The 18,627-nt window shown below is 43.3% G+C and overlaps 1 protein-coding gene across 1 annotated transcript; it reads left to right on the plus strand.

The window, feature by feature from the left end:
• The first annotated feature begins 5,223 nt into the window (after positions 1-5,223).
• Positions 5,224-8,937, plus strand: CHAC1 (ChaC glutathione specific gamma-glutamylcyclotransferase 1). Its single transcript, XM_069730089.1, has 3 exons — positions 5,224-5,434; positions 5,519-5,554; positions 6,777-8,937. The coding sequence occupies exons 1-3, from the start codon at positions 5,246-5,248 to the stop codon at positions 7,179-7,181; spliced, it is 630 nt and encodes a 209-aa protein (XP_069586190.1). The 5' UTR covers positions 5,224-5,245; the 3' UTR covers positions 7,182-8,937.
• The last annotated feature ends 9,690 nt before the right edge of the window (positions 8,938-18,627 follow it).

The raw sequence follows: 18,627 nt of genomic DNA on the forward strand, positions 1-18,627 counted from the left end.
AAAGAAAAAAAAATAGAATATGACAGTGACACAAAATTAAGGCACCATGTATTATGGAAAAAAAGATGCTAAAATTACTTGAATATCTGAATGACAAAAAATTTTTACAGCTCTTTAAACTGCATTTATGAAAAAACTGTAAATGATCCAGTCTTGAACTGGTTAAAGACAAAAATAAAGATTAATTTTAACTTTGCCCAAAATTCATCAAGCAGGTTTTTTAAAGTCTTTTTTTTTTTTTCTTATGGCAATCATTGACTTTTTTGTGCCAAATTCTTTACAATGGAACATGAAGTTCATGAATTCTGGGCAAATTTTAAAACAATGCTCTTTACTTTTGTCTTCAACTTTTTTGTGACTTTTTAGTGCAAAAAATCACATGCTCCGCTAAAATGTCAGAAAAGGTAGTCAAAAATTTAAAGTGTACATAAAATCACTCTGAAAAGTACTTGAGTACATTGGCACAAAAATTGTTTGTTTTTTTTAAATAACACAATTGATGAATCAGACGAAAAAAATAAATAAATCTAGTAACCCCAAAGTTCACCAGCAATGACGAACTACAAAAAAAAAGAAAAAAAAAAAAGACAAGCACATAATAAATACACAGCTTGACTCCTGCACTCTTTTTTCCTTCCCACAAAATGGAATCACTAGTGATGGTGGCATTTAGAAGGTTGTAAAAGGGGGCTCCCTAATTCAACCCATCAGCACCTTCACCAGATAATCACGGGGAGCCGACAATCGTCATGGCAAGAGGAGGTCAAATAATGACCTTCGGGTGCATGAAGTACAGTGGCCTGCTGGGCCCTGCCTTACGCTGCATCTAATAAGTATTATTTCAGTGTCTGCCTCCCCTCGTTCTGCCTCCCAAAGATTGCAATAAAGCTTGGTTCACATTTATGCTGCGCTCAACGTCGAGCAATTATACCGAGGATTCAGAGTAAATCTCGGAAAAACATGATTCAGTCAAAACCCCTGATGGAAAACTCCCCATAATGAGGTAGATGGCATTACTCATGTCCCAGTCTGGTCTAAAATCCGGCAGTGTATATTTAGGCGTGCAAAAAAGAGTGGCTGACCACAGTTTTGTGCACTTCTGACAAGACTGACGCTGCTGAACAGAGGCCAGACGGAGTCCAGAGTAACTTGGCTGCCTCATAATAGTGAATGGATCCCTCAGGGGTTTCATCTGAATTATGTCATTCGGAGATTTAGATGAAAACCTCAATATAAGTGCTCAGCGTAGAGTGCAGGATAAATGTGAAGCAAGCATTAAAAGTGGTCCAAAATGTTGTGCCTAAAAATAGTACCAATAAAAACCTCAACTCACCAAAAACAAGCCCCCACTTAGGTTTGTCATCTGTTAACTGAAATACAGTGGCTTGCAAAAATATTCACTCGATTGGCTTTTTACCTATTTTGTTACATTACACCCTGTGTTTAAATATTTTTGTAATCCGATTTGTGTGTGATGCATCAGCACTAATTAATCTTATTGGTGAAGTGATGTGAGAAAAATATATATTCATAAATAAAATTTATGGGATCAAATAAATAAAAATTGGCATAGGCACATGTACCTCTTTTGTGATGAAGCTCCTAAAAATTTCTGGTACAAGCAATTGTCTTCATAAGTCCCCTGCTTAGTGACAGGACATCCCCTGTGTGCAATCTGCAATCTAAGGGTGTTTTCACATTCAGGAAACGCTGCGTGTTTGACGCTGCGTACAGCCGCAACGTCAAACACGCAGCGTCCAGATGTTACAGCATAGTGGAGGGGATTTCATGAAATCCCGTCTCCACTATGCGGTAAAACACGCAGGCGGCAGACCCGCGTAAACGGACATGCGGCACGTCTTTTCGGAACGCAGCATGTCCTTACAATGCGGCGACGCTACAAAAAAACGCATAAAAAATGCAGGTGACCTGTCAGTGACCTCAGGTGCAGATTTTACCTGCGTCAAATCCTGATGCAATCCTGACCGTGGACACATACCCTAAGTGTCACATATCTGTCAGTATATACACTTTACCTTTTCTGAAAGGCCACAGAGGCTTCAACACCATTAACAAGAGGCACCACTAACCAAACAACACCATCAAGACCAAGAAGATCTCCAAACAAGTCAGGGACAAAGTTGTTTAGAAGTACAAGTCAGGGTTGGGTAATAAAAAAAATCCCAATCTCTGATGAATCCCCAGAGAACCATCAAATCCATTATCATCAAATATAAAGAACATGGTACCACAACAAACCTGCCAAGAGAGGGCTACCCACCAAAACTCTCAGCCCGGGCAAGGAGGGCATTAATCAAAGAGGCAGAAAAGAGACCAAAGGTAACCCTGTAGGAGCTGCAGAGGTCTCAAGCAGAGACTGGAATATCTATCCATACAACCACAATAAGCCGTACACTCCATAGAGGCGGCCTTTATGGAAGAGTGAGCAGAAAAAAAGCATTTACTTACTTGCAGACAAAAATTGTAAGGCTCATTTGAGTTTGCCAAAAGACATGTGGGAGACTCCCCAAATGTATGGAGGAAGGGGCTGTGGTCAGATAACACCAAAATTGAACATTTTGGCCACCAAGGAAAATGCTATGTCTGGCACTAAACTAACGCAGCTCATCACCACAAGAACAGCATCCTCACAGTGAAACATGATGGTGGCAGCATTACGCTGTGGGGATGTTTTTCAGCAGCAGGGAAAGGGAAAATGGTCTGAGTCCAGGTGAAGATGGATAGTGCGAAATACAGGGATATTCTTGAGCAAAACCTGTTTCAGTTAATCAGTGATTTGAGAAGGGGACAGAGGTTCACCTTCCAACAAGACAATGACCCAAAGAAGATTGCTCGAGTTGTTTAAGGGGATTGCAATTGCAAATGGAGGCTCTACAAAATACTGACTTTAGGGGAGTGAATCGTTATGCACACTGAAGTTTTCTGTAATTTCATCTAATTTATTGTTTGCTTCACAAAAGAAAAAAAGAAAACCAAAATGTTCTCAGTGGTAGGCATGTTCCTTACAGGAACTGATGAAAATCCTCTCCCCAAAAAAAATATGAAATTCCAGGTTGCTAGGTAGAAAAACACAAAAAAATATTGGGGGGAGGATGAATACTTTCACAAGCCACTGTATATGGAATGTCAACATTAATGGTAGCAAAAAAAGCTGTGGAAAAGGGACATTGCTCACGCCCAAAAGAACTCGAGTGAAACATACGCTCCCAAATCCAAATGCCACCCTACATCTGAGCCCCACAGAGGAGTATTAGGGTATGTGTCCACGGTCTGGAATCCCAGCACTTTGGACGCAGCGCATACTGCCCAAAGTGCTGCCCCCTTTTGTACGTAACGCGCGGTAATTCCGCCTGTCTTCATTGAACACAGGCGGAATCACCGCATCCTATACTTAGACTGAGTTATTTATCTTGCGGAGATGGAGCATCTCCGCAAGATAGACATACTGCGGTCTAGAAAGATGCGCCGCATGTCTGGTTACTCTGGTTACGCAGGTCTGCCTCCTGCGTGTTTGTACGCATAGTGGAGATGGAGTTTCATAAAATCCCCTCCACTATGCTGTAACATCTGGACGCTGCTGGATACTGCGGATGTAAGCAGCGTCCAATCCGCAGCAAATACTGAAGGAATATGCCCTTTGGAAACATTGGCTAATTAGTCATTTCCTAAATAGGGTCACTTGAGGTGCATTTCTTTTGTTCTGCCACTTGGGGGCTCTGCAGATAGAGTCCATCGACTATTCTAGTAAAATCCGCACGCCAAACGTCAATTATAGCTCTGTCCCTTCCGGGCCCTATGGTGTGGCCCCACAGTAGTGTACAGCCATAAACGGGGTATTGCCACAATGAGTTGAAATTGTATTGAAAATTAAGGGGCCATTTTTATCTATATATCCTAGTGAAAATGTAAAACCTGGGGCTAAACAACATTTAATGGTAAAAAATGTAATTGTCAGAATGCTCACTGCACCCCTAGATTATTGGTTTGTAAAATGGGGTCATTTATGGGGAGGTTTCGCTGTCCTGGCACCTCAGGGGCTCGTCCTATGTGACATGGCACCCGCAAACCGTTCCAGCAAAATCTCCACTTCAACATGAAAGGAGCCCAAATGGAGGACCAAAATCCGAAAACTGGCTCCTGTGGGATCAGGTCTCTGCAGTTTTTGTCTGGACGCTGATTTTTTTCTCCCAGTTGTACTAGATCTCCTCTTTTAACGACAGTTTAAAAAAATAGCGATCTAATTGGTTATGTAGTGTTACGTCATCGCGCCCATTGATCTCTTATGATACCAATTATTTGGATTATCGGTTACAAGGGACAGGAGACTGACTTCTCCAAAACTTTGTCTCGCCCCACAAAAAATAAGTCGCCACCTACCGTAACACGAAACCATCGCGTGGTAAGAAAAGTAAAACGTAATCTTGGAAAAAGGGGAGGAAGTAACGAAAAGAACTGAAATCGGCCGCAGCGGGAAGGGGTTAAATTCTGATGGAAATTGATTGGCCATTTTCGGAGATGGCTTCGTTTGCCGGCGGCCTGGAGTTTGGGCGAGACGACGTTTCGGACAAATCTCAGAGAAGTCGCCGTTTCCTGTCACTTGTAATCGGTGGCCGATAATCCAACTTATTTGCCCTGTAAGAAATGAATTGGCGCGATGACGTAACACCACGTCGTGAATAAGAGCGCGTCCAGACAAAATCCATCCAGAAGGCGCCATGTTTTAGGATTTGATCCTCATTTAGGGCCCCACCAGGATCCTCATCAAGGGCCACGTTAATCTTGTGCATTACTGGAAATCTGAAGAAATAAGACGCGGAAAGTCTCATTGTGGAAGGACACAAGTGTCCCGGCAGGAAGGGGTTAACACTATAGGAGACCCCGCAGAAGGAGACCCGCGGCGGATCCCCGCAGCTTCTCCCGCCGCCTGATGCAATCCTCCGGCCGCTTGCTCTATGCTCTGCCGGGAATTGAAACAGATCGAGCCAGTTGCATCATTCTCACTACAGCGGCAGAAGGGCGGAGCTTGGGGAGAAAAAAAACTCAGAAAACTGACCAATTAGGTGACAGAAGAAAAGAACGGTAGGCGTGGTTTCTGTGATAGCTCATTACTATTGGTTGGAAATGCAGACGAGCCCTCTGAGTGGGAGGAGCTCTGCTCCGGCATGCTTATATATAGTCAGCGCGGCTTGCATCAGCACCACTTGTCAGCCCGTACTCACCCAAAATGCCCGACCAGCCCATCACTGCCATGGAGGAGCCTCCTTCCTACGAGGAATCCCTCTGGATCTTCGGCTATGGCTCCCTGGTCTGGAGGCCGGACTTCACATTCACTTCCAGTAAAGTTGGATTTATCCCTGGATACAGCCGCAAGTTCTGGCAGGGAGACACTTTCCACAGAGGCAGCCCTGAAATGGTGAGCAGTGTGTCTAGTGTCCTCACCTGATCCCTGTACACCGCATTTCTCTGGGGTCTCACCATCACTTCTTTCTATTTTCAGCCTGGGCGAGTGGTGACCCTGCAAGAAGATTACCAGGTGAGAAAGTCTCCATTGTATTGCCAAAGAGTGTAATTGTTTGGTACTGACACGAAAAATATCCTAACAGCATGCTGGGAGTTGTAGTTTCCCAACACCTAAAGTGCTGCAGGTCGCATGTCCCGGTGCTAAAGTGCTGCAGGACGCTTGTCCCGGTGCTAAAGTGCTGCAGGACGCTTGTCCCGGTGCTAAAGTGCTGCAGGACGCTTGTCCCGGTGCTAAAGTGCTGCAGGACGCTTGTCCCGGTGCTAAAGTGCTGCAGGACGCTTGTCCCGGTGCTAAAGTGTTGCAGGACGCTTGTCCCGGTGCTAAAGTGCTGCAGGACGCTTGTCCCGGTGCTAAAGTGTTGCAGGTCGCTTGTTCCGGTGCTAAAGTGTTGCAGGTCGCTTGTTCCGGTGCTAAAGTGCTGCAGGTTGCTTGTCCCGGTGCTAAAGTGTTGCAGGACGCTTGTCCCGGTGCTAAAGTGCTGCAGGACGCTTGTCCCGGTGCTAAAGTGTTGCAGGACGCTTGTCCCGGTGCTAAAGTGCTGCAGGACGCTTGTCCCGGTGCTAAAGTGTTGCAGGACGCTTGTCCCGGTGCTAAAGTGCTGCAGGACGCTTGTCCCGGTGCTAAAGTGCTGCAGGACGCTTGTCCCGGTGCTAAAGTGCTGCAGGAGGCTGAAGCTGTTACTGAGAGATCATCTAGCTCACGTCAATGGTGTAGTGACCATTTGGGCAAGGACCTGAGGTGACCTCATTTCTATGTACGGGGCTTCTGCCTAAGACGTCTCCTGCTGTTGACGCCAATTACATTTATCAAAATTATTCTGGGTAATGTTTTTCGGTGCATTTGTGGCCATTCTTTCCCTCAGTCGCCCCTCAGTTGGATTTTCTTTTTATGGAAAAACTTTCAGAGGCTGCAGTTAGTTTTAAAAAACAAAAATAAATTGTACTTTACTCACCCTCCCCGGGTCCAGCGCTGAGTCTTTGCTGCTCCCGGGGTCTACTTTTATCTGCAGAATAAACGTTATGTTGACAATCACTGACCATACCAGTGGAGACTCTGTGCTGGACCCGGGGAAGGTGACAAGGCGGAGTTTGTTTAGTCTTGAATTCAGCCCCTTTAATCCTTTGCCCCTGATGTAAAAAATGCTATAATATACTAAACCTAAAGTGTCCGACAATCTTTTATGCACTAGTGAAGTAGGTGGAATTCTAACTCTCCGTCTCCCCTCTTCTTCCAGGAATGCACTTGGGGTGTCGCCTATGAAGTGCGGGGCGATCAGATTGAATCATCGCTTCAGTATCTGAACATCCGGGAGTCTGTCCTCGGGGGCTACGTAACGAAGCTGGTCAAGTTTTACCCCCAAGATGAAGGAGAAGAGGGGGCACTGCTGGCCCTGGTGTATATTGCCACATCGCAGAATCCTGGCTACCTTGGGCCGGCCCCCGAGGAAGAGATCGCCGCCCAGATTGTAGTCTGCAGCGGTCGGGCCGGCCACAATATCGAGTATCTGCTGCGCCTGGCCAGCTTTATGCACACGTATTGCCCTGAGGCTGAGGACAAGCATCTGTTCTCCATAGAGGAGGCGCTGGCAGCCATCCTGCCCTACTTCTACACTACAGACGACCCTGTGGCCGTGTCCTAACTATGCCACCTTGTCACAAGAACATTTCTCCTTCATAGCTCATGGACCTCCGCCAGCCTAATGGCCGCTCTCCTTCACCACCATCCGACGTTCTCCATCAGGTCTATGAATGTGACCTGGATGCAGGACTAAGTGTTCACCACAAAGAATCATTGCACCAAGCGAGATCCTGGATCATCATCTGCGCCAGCCGCGACGAAACGCGTCAGCTACCTCTGCTAATTTAACCATTCTTCCCTGTCTATTGCCAATTTTTATATCTTTTAGACTATCGGCACCATTTATTAATTAATGCATTTGCGCCTATTTCTGATTTGTGCCTTCTTTTAATTTCTGTACATTTTAAAAATGTTCTCATGGGGATTTTTTTTTTTTTTTTAGCGTTTGCCATTGGCGGCAGAGTTTGGGGTTTCCAGAAGATTTTGTCTGACTCGTAAATTATGATCTTTCAAAAACAAATGTTGACACCAATGTGCTCCAGTGCCGCCACCCTGGACTAATTTTTTATGGCGGCTTGGAATTTTTGTGTCATACAGAATGTACGGTTTTAAAAGTTTAAAGTGACCGATGTTTCAATTTTTATTTCGAAATTTTATCCTGTAGCTTATCAGAAAAATTTGCTTCTTTCTCCTCCTGGACTCATCTGTTACTCACAGTTCAGGTGTAAAATGTGTATTCAGTGAAGATAGATCTTCACATTACTGAGATAGGAGATGACAGTTGGCTCTTCTATAATTCTATGGAGCGGGGAGGAGCTGAAGACCGTTCTCCATAGAACATTATAAGCACCAACTGTCATTGCTCATTTTACCCATGAGCTGAGAATGAGTCAGGAGGAGAGAAAAAAAAGCAGATTTTCTCTAAGATATATTACAAAGTTTCTTATTGATTTATGAAAAAAAATGAAATGATGGTTACTCTTTAAAGACAACAAAAAAAATCATTGAGTGCACAAGATTAAAAATTTGGCCCCAAAAAGTCACAAAATGAAAAAACCCCCACAAATGATTAATTGTGGCCTAGCTATTGGAACATCTAGATATGAAACAGTAAATCTGTATCAGGGGTAGGGTGCCACGTCTCAGTTGGCACATAACCAACGGAGAGCTGTGATGTGGCCCGTAGACTGCTGGGAAAAAAACCCCTCAAATTTCCACAGTTCCTTTTTTGTCACTTTAACAATCCATTTGGAAGCTGCTGCTGCTTTGGGCCACATCGGCTATGAGGGGCACTCGCCCCCCTCCTCCCGGTTGATACTAGTGTCATTGAAAGCTGCTATAATACTGTACTGTGGACTAGCAGGGAATATCTATTGTGTGATGGTACTGTATCCGTCATCATAGTACTGTACGTTCTCAATGAAGGCGAGAAAGCATATTGTTACTAATCCTCATCTGGTACGTACCCCTGGGAGGGCTGCTATCTGCCACACTGATCACATAAGATGGCAACTTCCAGGGTAAAGTTAACAGAAGACCTTTTTGCTGCTAAATGTCTTTCTTACTGAAGTGAGTAGATGGACTTGAATGTATGTAATGGCCTGAATGGCCACTTTGTATTGTGTATGTATTTGCCAACATATTTAAAAACTGTAAAAACAACTTTTTATTACATTTATTTTTGCTATAATTTTTGGTTGTCGTGTCATCACTGTCGCACGTCCACACCCCACTTTTCCATATGTTATGTGTCGGCTAACATGTTAATAATTTGCTTCAATTAAAGGAAGAGCTATCACCAGATCATAGATGGCCAATTTTTGTTCTTTTTTTATTCCCGCTGTTCCCCTAAATACTCTTGGTTTTTTTTTAATTTTTCAAATCCGACATATGGTTCCAGAGACAGGGGCTTTTCTATTTAATGCCAATTTTAATGGTCCTGACAAGTAGGAGGTGCTCATAAGGTAAAGCCACGCCCTCAGGGAAACTAAGCCATGCCCCCTTGAAAAAGACTATAAATTTAGCACCAAATAAAAAAGACATATCTATGGAACCATATGGCAGGTTTAAAAAAAAAAATAATCGGGTGCAGTAGGAATTAAAAAAAGAAAATATTTGCTACTTTGTGATTTGGGGAATAATCCTCTAAGTATTAAAAGCAAATATTCTGGATCATAAAAAGATGTTTTATGTATGAGAGATTTAAATTGAAAAGCAGCAACCCTAATATAAAGTTAATGCATAAAATGCGCGACTATAGGCAAAAAAAAAATATATATATATACTGTATGCTTATACATGCAGCCTATGTTTATACATTGATGTTATGTAAATTAATCTTTGAGAATATAGCATAAGAACATATCCCACAAATGTCAGCATGATGGCCACCCCTTCCACTGTATCAGCGTTCCCCAATAATAGCCTTTGAGGACCGAACTGAAGACAATATGTATTAGGGTATTTGAACCATCCTTTCAAGAACATAAAATGCCTTCAATGCATTTTAGATGTATATTCTGGGTATTACGCATGACTAAAACACTACAACAATAAAATTAGTATATAATGACACAGCAAGGCTGTTTATACCGTCAATAGGTTTATGTGCTTGACTATCCCAAACAGACTCACGCAATGAAAGAAAAATGCCAAAAAGTACTGAGTGCAACACAATATGGTCTTTTAGTGGGGATGAATGCTGTAGATCCAAGATACAGACTGTGGTATTCAGATATACCACAAAGAAATCCATGATTGGTAAATAGATTTATTTTCAAAATTAACAATACGTTTCAACCACAACTTGAAACCTTCATCAGGTTTATAAAATCAGCTATAAAAATGACTTTATATAAAACAACCCATACACAGGAAACAAATCAACCAAATAATTAAAGATCAATAAAAATAAATATGTGCATTAAAGGGGTAAAAACCTCACCTAAATAATGAATCATCCCCCAGGATACCATCCTCTACATCAATGCACTCCCCCATTGCGATAACACGTGACCCCCTAGGGGTACTCCCAGAAGTAAAATATTGGGCCGCAATGGCATTTGGTGCTTGGTTGACTTGGCAATCCAACAGCCTGTTGTCAGAGCTTGCATTTGCTGCATGGCTTAGGAGGAGAGGTGTTCACATGAGAAGGAGTTTTCGAGGAGTTATCTGTGACTGTTGTGTGGTTTGTAAGTGGTAAATGCCTTCCCTCCTCTCATGGCCGGACTGGGACTAAAATTCAGCCCTGGCATTTGAAGTTAGACAGGCCCACTTGTCATATGGTGAGTGACTGTATAATATCTTTGTGCACTTGTAAGTTACAAGAAGTGAGGGGAGTGTAACACGACTATATAACATATAATCACAGCTGTATCCAGATTTACAGCTCAGTCCTATTTATTGCTTTTAGTTGCAGTACCAAGAAAAGCCGCTACGTTACCTACATAACTGGATCTCGTAGCTAATGAAGGGATGAGATGACCAAAGGCTATGGAACCTCATTCTGATGCTCCATAAACGTTGCCTACAGCCACTTTTGGTTCCACTGTGCAGCATAAGACCCGGTGACTCTGAAGAGCGGTGACATCAATAATGTCACCGCTCTTCAGATATTCCGGGTCTTGCACTGAGCTCGGCGACTGTGTAGAGCGGTGTTGTTACTACTGTCACCGCTCTTCAGAGTCGCTGGGTCTCGCCAGGTCTGGGCTAGTACTGGGGTTGTCTGATAGACACCTCTCCATTACTTACACCATGAATTGATAGCAGGTGACATTACCCAGCTGACACCAACCCTAAAAATCATTACACATACCAGAATTAAATGCTCTGGCGGCTGGGAAAAGCAGTAGAGTTCGCGCTATTCCCAGGCGCCGAGTGCTAACTACAACTGTCATCATCCTTGCCTGGTCTCCCTGCGAAGCATTTCTGCTGTATTTACATGCACTGATCTCAGGTCGCTAAACGGGTGTGATCGACAATACTGAAGTCGTTTGCTTGTTTCCTGGTCTCTTTACACCAACTGAGAAAGAATGATGGGGACAGAACAATTACAATTAGATCAATCTGTCCCCATACAGTATCATGTTATCAGAAGCACAACTACAGTTTACACCGGCGATGTGCTGCTGAGAACAAGGATTTCTGTTCCCACATAAATAATCCAATCACTCGATGAATAGACAGCATTTTGCTTTTTTAGTATAATACACCCCATAGTCCTCCATATATTATAATGTGCACCTCAGTCCTCCATATAGTATAATACACTCCTCAGCCCTCCATATAGTATAATACACTCCCCATACTCTCCATATAGTATAATACACTCCTCATAGTCCTCAATATATTAAAATACACTGCAATTCCTCCATATAGTATAATACACTCCTTAGTCCTCCATATAGTATAATGTACTGCCACAGTCCTCCATATAGTATAATACATTCCTCAGTCCTCCAAATAGTATAATACATTCCTCATAGTGCTCCATATAGTATAATGCCCCGCCATTGTCATCTATGTAGTACAATTCACTTCCCATAGCATAATGCACCCCATAGTTCTTCATATAGTATAATGTATTCCCCATAGTCCTCGATACAGTATAATGCAGCCCACATATAGTATAACTAGATGGTGGCCTGATTCTAACGCATCGGGTATTCTAGAATATGCATGTCCATGTAGTATATTGCCTAGCCATGTAGTATATTGCCCAGCCACATAGTATATTGCCCAGCCACATAGTATATTGCCCAGCCACGTAGTATATTGCCCAGTCATGTACTATATTGCCCAGCTACGTAGTATATTGCCCAGTCACGTACTATATTGCTCAGCTACGTAGTATATTGCCCAGTGACGTAGTATATTGCCCAGCCACGTAGTATGTTGCCCAGTCACGTAGTATATTGCCCAGCCACGTAGTATATTGTCCAGCCACGTAGTATATTGCCCAGCCACATAGTATATTGCCCAGTCACGTACTGTATTGCCCAGCTACGTAGTATATTGCCCAGTCACGTAGTATATTGCCCCACCACGTAGTATATTGCCCAGCCACGTATGCTACAGGTTAAAAAAAAATAAAAATAAAAAATAAACATATACTCACCTTCCAAGGGCCCTCTTGTAGTCCTGGCGCTTGTGTGCAGTGCACGCAACAGCTTCCGGTCCCAGGGTTGGTATGAGCGCAGGACCTGTGATGACGTTGCGGTCACATGACCGTGATGTCATGGCAGGTCCTTCTCGCATACCATCCTTGCCACCGGAACCTGCCGCTTGCACTGCTGAGGAGAGGGCGCCACGTCGGAGGGTGAGAATAAAGTGTTTGGTTTTTTTTATTGTTATTATTTGTAACATTAGATATTTTTACTATTGATGCTGCGTACACAGCATCAATAGTAAAAGTTGGTCACATAAGGTTAATAGCTGTGTTAATGGAGTGCATTACACCGCGGCATAACGTGGTCCATTAACGCTGCCATTAACCCTGTGTGAGGGCTGACTGGAGGGGAGTATGGAGCAGGCACTGAATGCGGGGAGGAAGGAGTGGCCATTTTGCCACCGGACTGTGCCCGTCGCTGATAGGTCGTGGCAATGGTCGTGGGCGTTTTGCCACGACCAATCAGCGACTTGGATTTCCATGACAGACAGAGGCCGCGACCAATGAATATCCATGACAGAAAGAAGGACAGATGGAAGTGACCCTTAGACAATTATATAGTATATGATGCCACCCCAGAGTATAATGCAGCCACCCCACAGAATATATTGTAGCCCCCTGAGTATAATTTAACCCCCCAGAGAATATAATGCAGCCCCCTCATATAGCATAAAGCAGCCCCTGCATATATACAATATGGTAGCCCCCTCATAGAACATAATGCAGCCCCCCATAGAATATAATGTAGCCCCTCCATAAAATATAATACAGCACCCCATAGAATGTAATACAGCCCCCCATAGAATGTAATACAGCCCACCTCCCCATAGAATAGAATATAGCCCCCATAGAATATAATGTAGCCCCAGAGAATGTAATACAGCCCCCCATAGAATGTAATGCAGCCCCCCCATAGAATGTAATACAGCTCCCCATAGAATGTAATACAGCCCTCCCACATAGAATGTAATAAAGCCCTCCCCCATAGATTGTAAGACAGCCCCCCCATAGAATGTAATGCAGCCAGCCCCTATAGAATGTAATGCATCCAGCCCCCATAGAATGCAATGCAGCACAGCCCCCATAGAATGTAATGCAGCCAGCCCCCATAGAATGTAATGCAGCTAGCCCCCATAGAATGTAATGTAGCTAGCCCCCATAGAATGTAATGCAGCCAGCTCCCATAGAATGTAATGCAGCCAGCCCCCATAGAAGGTAATGCAGCACAGCCCCCATAGAATGTAATGCAGCCAGCCCCCATAGAATGTAATGCAGCACAGCCCCCATAGAATGTAATGCAGCCAGCCCCCATAGAATGTAATGCAGCCCCACATAGCATGTAATACAGCACAGCCCCCATAGAATGTAATACAGCACAGCCCCCATAGAATGTAATACAGCACAGCCCCCATAGAATGTAATACAGCCCCCCCCCCAATAGCCCCACAATCCAGTTATCACTCATTGATATATTTTTTTTTTTAAAAACACTCTCCTCACCTTTCCTCGTGCCCTGCGCTGCGCTAGAATGCTGGCATTTTGTATGCTTACCTTAATGATGGGAGTACTAGAGAAAGATGTGACACATTTATTAAGAGGGGTGCGCCCATCAATTGACTTGGAACGTTTTTCAAAAGTCATGTGCGTCACCAAAAAAGAAATTCAAGGCAATGGCTGGCATACATTTCTAAAGGAATTCACCACACTTTTGTGGTGTAAATTATGGTGAATTTTTTGGGTTTGCTTCACAAGTTCCCAACTTGCCAGAGTCGTGCTTTCTTCTAAAAGCTGTTTGGCGAAAACTTCCTAATTAATCAGCTTCTAAGTATTTTAGTGGGAATTTATGTGTGTTTTGTGCTGAAAAGAAACCATAAATGTATTTTTTCACAGCATTCACTGAGACTGTTTTCTAGGAACGTGTTATGTAAATCAATCAATAGTTTTGGCTTGTAAACTCTATGCACTCAGAATACAGAGGAAAACATTTTTTGCATTCTTGCAGTTTTGACGACATGAGCAAACATGTGGCATATGTATAAATGTTATATGTCTTGCACTTATTTCTTAACCTTTAAGGACATGGCCTGCTCTGAGACTTTTGCTCAAGTGAGTGCTTCAATAATAGGTAGAGCCTAATTCTAAGCACCAAAATTGCTGGGGCAGGTAGCTGCAATTTTTGGCCACGCCCTTGGCCACACCCCAATCTATGACCATTTATCTTTTTTTTTCCCCTGACAGTAGGAGTTGTCAAAGGAGAGCTGGTAGAGAGGGACATTCAGCAGATGCCTGAGACTGCAGGGCGTAGACCCAAATGCAGGTCTGTCCGCTGTATCTGACACAGGTGGGACTTGAGATGAGTGGATAGATTCCTGGGTCTCTGGTCCAGTGTCCAGGTCATTGGTACCTAACTGCTGGATTGAAGGCCATGAATCTCTACCTTCACGTCCCCAGCGTGGCTTTTGATCACCCGACGTCATCTGTGTGTCCTGCTCCTCTATAGTTGGGACCTATGGATTATTTTTTGTTCCTTCATTCACAGTTGGAGCTGCCAGAACTTTCTCATCTTTATGTAGCTTCACTATACGACATCCGTCTTTTTTGGTGTCTGTAAGGCCGTGTTCACACTTTGCAAAAATACAGTTTTGTTTTTTTTTCTGCAGAATTTACACCAGACTACACAATAACAATCTGTTTATTTAATGCGTTTTTGGTGCAAGTATGAAAATGTGTTTTTATAAACAGAAAAGCTTTGATTCTGCACTTAATAAAGTAACTGCAGCTTTTTACATGCAGTTTTTTTTGGCTCCACATAGAAGACAAGAGAGAAAGAAAAGCATCAAAACAGCACAGTTCAGCAGTATCCTTAGGTGCACAGCCGACACCTTTTTTTAACAGTTTTTTTTTTTATCAAGGATTTTTTTTACTTAAATGGGGTAAAAAAAGGGGGGAGACATATTATAAGTTTATAACTACACAGTAATATAGACGCAAACAAGAACAAAATAAAAACAAAACTCCAAATTAAAAGAGATGAATGTATAGGCAAAATAAAGGGTTGAAAGGGTTAAGGATGAGGAGGGAAGGAAAAATACAGTCTATTAAGGAAAATGGGAAAAAAGGAAAAAGAAAAAATTAAAGAGATAGAAGGAAAATTAAAAATATTGGTATATCCAGGATGGGAAAAGGAAAGGGTTAGCATACACATATAAGAAACCTGATATACAAGGCTAAAAAAAATAAAGGGAACACTTAAACAACAGAATATAAATCAAAGTATATCAAACTTCTGTGAAATCACACTGTCCATTTAGGAAGCAACACTGTTTGACAATCAATTTCACATGCTGTTGTGCAAATGGAATAGACAATAGATGGAAATTATTGGCAATTATTAAGACACACTCAATAAAGATGGCACATCAATGCGAGCTGTGGCAAGAAGGTTTGCTGTGTTTGTCAGCGTAGTGTCCAGAGGATAGAGACGCTGCCAGGAGACAGGCCAGTACACCAGGAGATGTGGAGGGGACCGTAGGAGGGCAACAACCCAGCAGCAGGACCACTACCTCAGTCTTTGTGCAAGGAGGAACAGGAGGAGCACTGCCAGAGCCCTGCAAAATGACCTCCAGCAGGCCACAAATGTGCATGTCTGCACAAACAGTTAGAAACCAACTCCATGAGGATTGTCTAAGTGCCCGATGTCCACAGATGGGTGTTGTGCTCACAGCCCAACACCATGCAGGATGCTTGGCATTTGCCACAGAACATCAGGATTGGCAAATTCGCCACTGGCGCCCTGTGCTCTTCACAGATGAAAGCAGGTTCACAATTAGCACATGTGACAGATGTGACAGAGATTGGAGTTGCCGTGGAGAGCCATCTGCTGACTGCAACATCCTTCAGCATGACCGGTTTGGCAATGGGTCAGTAATGGTGTGGGGTGGCATTTCTTTGGAAGGCCACACAGCCCTCCATGTGCTCGCCAGAGGTAGCCTGACTGCCATTAGGTACCGAGATGAGATCCTCAGACCACTTGTGAGACCATATGCTGGTGCGGTTGGCCCTGAGTTCCTCCTAATGCAGGATAATGCCAGACCTCGTGGCTGGAGTGGCCCAGCAGTTCCTGCAAGATGAAAGCATTGAAGCTATGGACCGGTCCGCCCGTTCCCAGACCTGAATCCGATTGAACACATCTGGGACATCATCCCCATGGCGGATGCTTTAGTCCAGGTCTGGGGGAGATCCCTCAGGAGACCATCCACTGCCTCATCAGGAGCATGCCCAGGCATTGTAGGGAGGTCATACAGGTGTAATGAGGTGAAGCACAAGAAGAGTCTGGTGGCGGTTACCTTTTCGGCTCCGTGCCTGGAACCATTGAGCTGTGCTAGAGGTTCCGCAGGGGGCAGACTTAGAGACTGGGACAGGAAGGAAGCCGATCAGAGAGTGGGAAAGGCATGAGCGCAAGGGTCAGAGCAGCGTGAGCAGTGGTCAGAGCAGGGCGCAGCTGCACTCCGGGAGAGAGAGAGCTCCCGGTCAGAGGACAAATACAGGGAGATTGCCCAGAAAGACTACATCTTGTGAGTACATGAAAGCGGACTATGCTGTGACTGGAGAGGGGTGCCTTGAGACCCGTGCAGAGACATTGGCCCATGCAGAGACTAAGACCCCCTGGTACCCATGGTATCAGTGCAGAGACTGTGACCCCTGGTACCCATGGTATCAGTGCAGAGCCCTTGATTCCTGGTGAGAGACTTAATAATAGACTGACCATCATTTTCCCAGGATAGGCTGTGCTGTAAAAGCTAAAGACTCAGAGCCTGTGCATATCACATTAACTCCCGAAACCCCAGGCAGCGGGTTCCTAGAGACTACTCAACCCATGGACAACAGAGGGACGACAAGTGAGGCTTTTTCTCAGCGCCTAAGTTGGAGAAGACGACCCTTCAAGCAAGTCCTCATCAGACTGATAAGTGTTCTTTTTTCAAGAAATACTGCTTACTTCTGTTACACTGTTTGACTCCCATATTTTTGCACTGTTTTATTGTTAGTTATATTCTACTACTTCCTCCCTGCGAGAGGAGAACCTGATTCCTGTTAATAAACCCCTCAACTGTTGGTCTGTCTGTTCCGTGGTGACACACTGAGTACCTTCATACTATTACACAGGCACGTAGAGGCCACACACATTACTGAGAATCATTTCCTTGTCTTGAGGCATTTCTGCTGAAGTTGGATCAGCCTGTAACTTCATTTTCCACTTTGATTTTGAGCATCATTCCAACTCCAGACTTCCGTGGGATATTAGTTGTGATTTACATTGATAATTTTTAGGTTTTATTGTTCTCAACATATTCCACTATGTAATGAATAAAGATTTACAACTGGAATATTTAATTCAGTGATATCTAGGATGTGGGATTTTAGTGTTCCCTTTATTTTTTTGAGCCGTGTATAAAACATTTAATAGGTAGAAGGGGAAGAAAAGGAATGGGAAAGACAAGGAAAGGAAGAAGACCTGTAAAGAGATGAAAAGACAACTTATAGAGAACTACTAACTTGTAAATACTGTAAAATACTGTTTCTTCAATTCTAATAGCGGCACAGTTTTCATGAAATCACATCCACTTTGCTTGGACAGTTAGACACAGCAGAATTTGTGAACAAAAAAAAAAAGCAGCAGAAAATACACGTCATTTACACCACATGTGAACAAGGTCTAAATTTCGAAGCAAAGTGGATGAGATTCCATGGAATCTCCGCTCTGTGTGTTTTGAAGACTCTGCTGAATTCTGCAGTTTTGATGCATTTTTTGTCTGTATGCTCCTTACGAAAAAAAAAGCGCAGTTTTATTTTTAAGTGCAGAATCAAAGCCTTTCTGTAGTATTAAAAAAAATGTTAAAAACTCTGCCCCAAAAACGCATCAAATAACTGGGAAAACGCTTAAAAGAAATGCAACAAACACACAATAATCAGAGAAGATTGTTACTGGGTAGTCTGGTGTGGAAATCTGCAGAAAAAAGCAGCAGAAAGAAAGCAGCATTTGCTCTGCGTGTGAACACAGCCTCAGTATTGCAGTTTTATTACATCTTTTTATTGGTTAATAGAGAAAACTAGCAATGACGCCATTTTTAATGTAATTTACTGATCCCCGTGAATAATCTAATCACTGTGTTTTTGTTGGGCGTTATGATTACAGGGACACCAAATATGTCCATATATTATGTGATGATTTGTGAGGTTTATTCATTTAAAAAAAACACATTAAAAATGACATTATTTTTTTCTTTATCGAGTATTTTTTATTATTATTCTTTAGTAATTTTATATATCTCTTATTCTCCCT

The sequence above is a fragment of the Ranitomeya imitator genome, chromosome 1 (assembly GCF_032444005.1).
Source record: "Ranitomeya imitator isolate aRanImi1 chromosome 1, aRanImi1.pri, whole genome shotgun sequence".
Taxonomy (NCBI): domain Eukaryota; kingdom Metazoa; phylum Chordata; class Amphibia; order Anura; family Dendrobatidae; genus Ranitomeya; species Ranitomeya imitator.

Coding starts and splice junctions, on each gene's coding strand:
- CHAC1 (XM_069730089.1), top strand. CDS start 5,246: ATGCCCGACCAGCCCATCACTGCCATGGAGGAGCCTCCTTCCTACGAG. Junction 5,435..5,518: donor ACAGAGGCAGCCCTGAAATG/GTGAGCAGTGTG, acceptor TTCTATTTTCAG/CCTGGGCGAGTGGTGACCCT. Junction 5,555..6,776: donor CCCTGCAAGAAGATTACCAG/GTGAGAAAGTCT, acceptor CTCTTCTTCCAG/GAATGCACTTGGGGTGTCGC.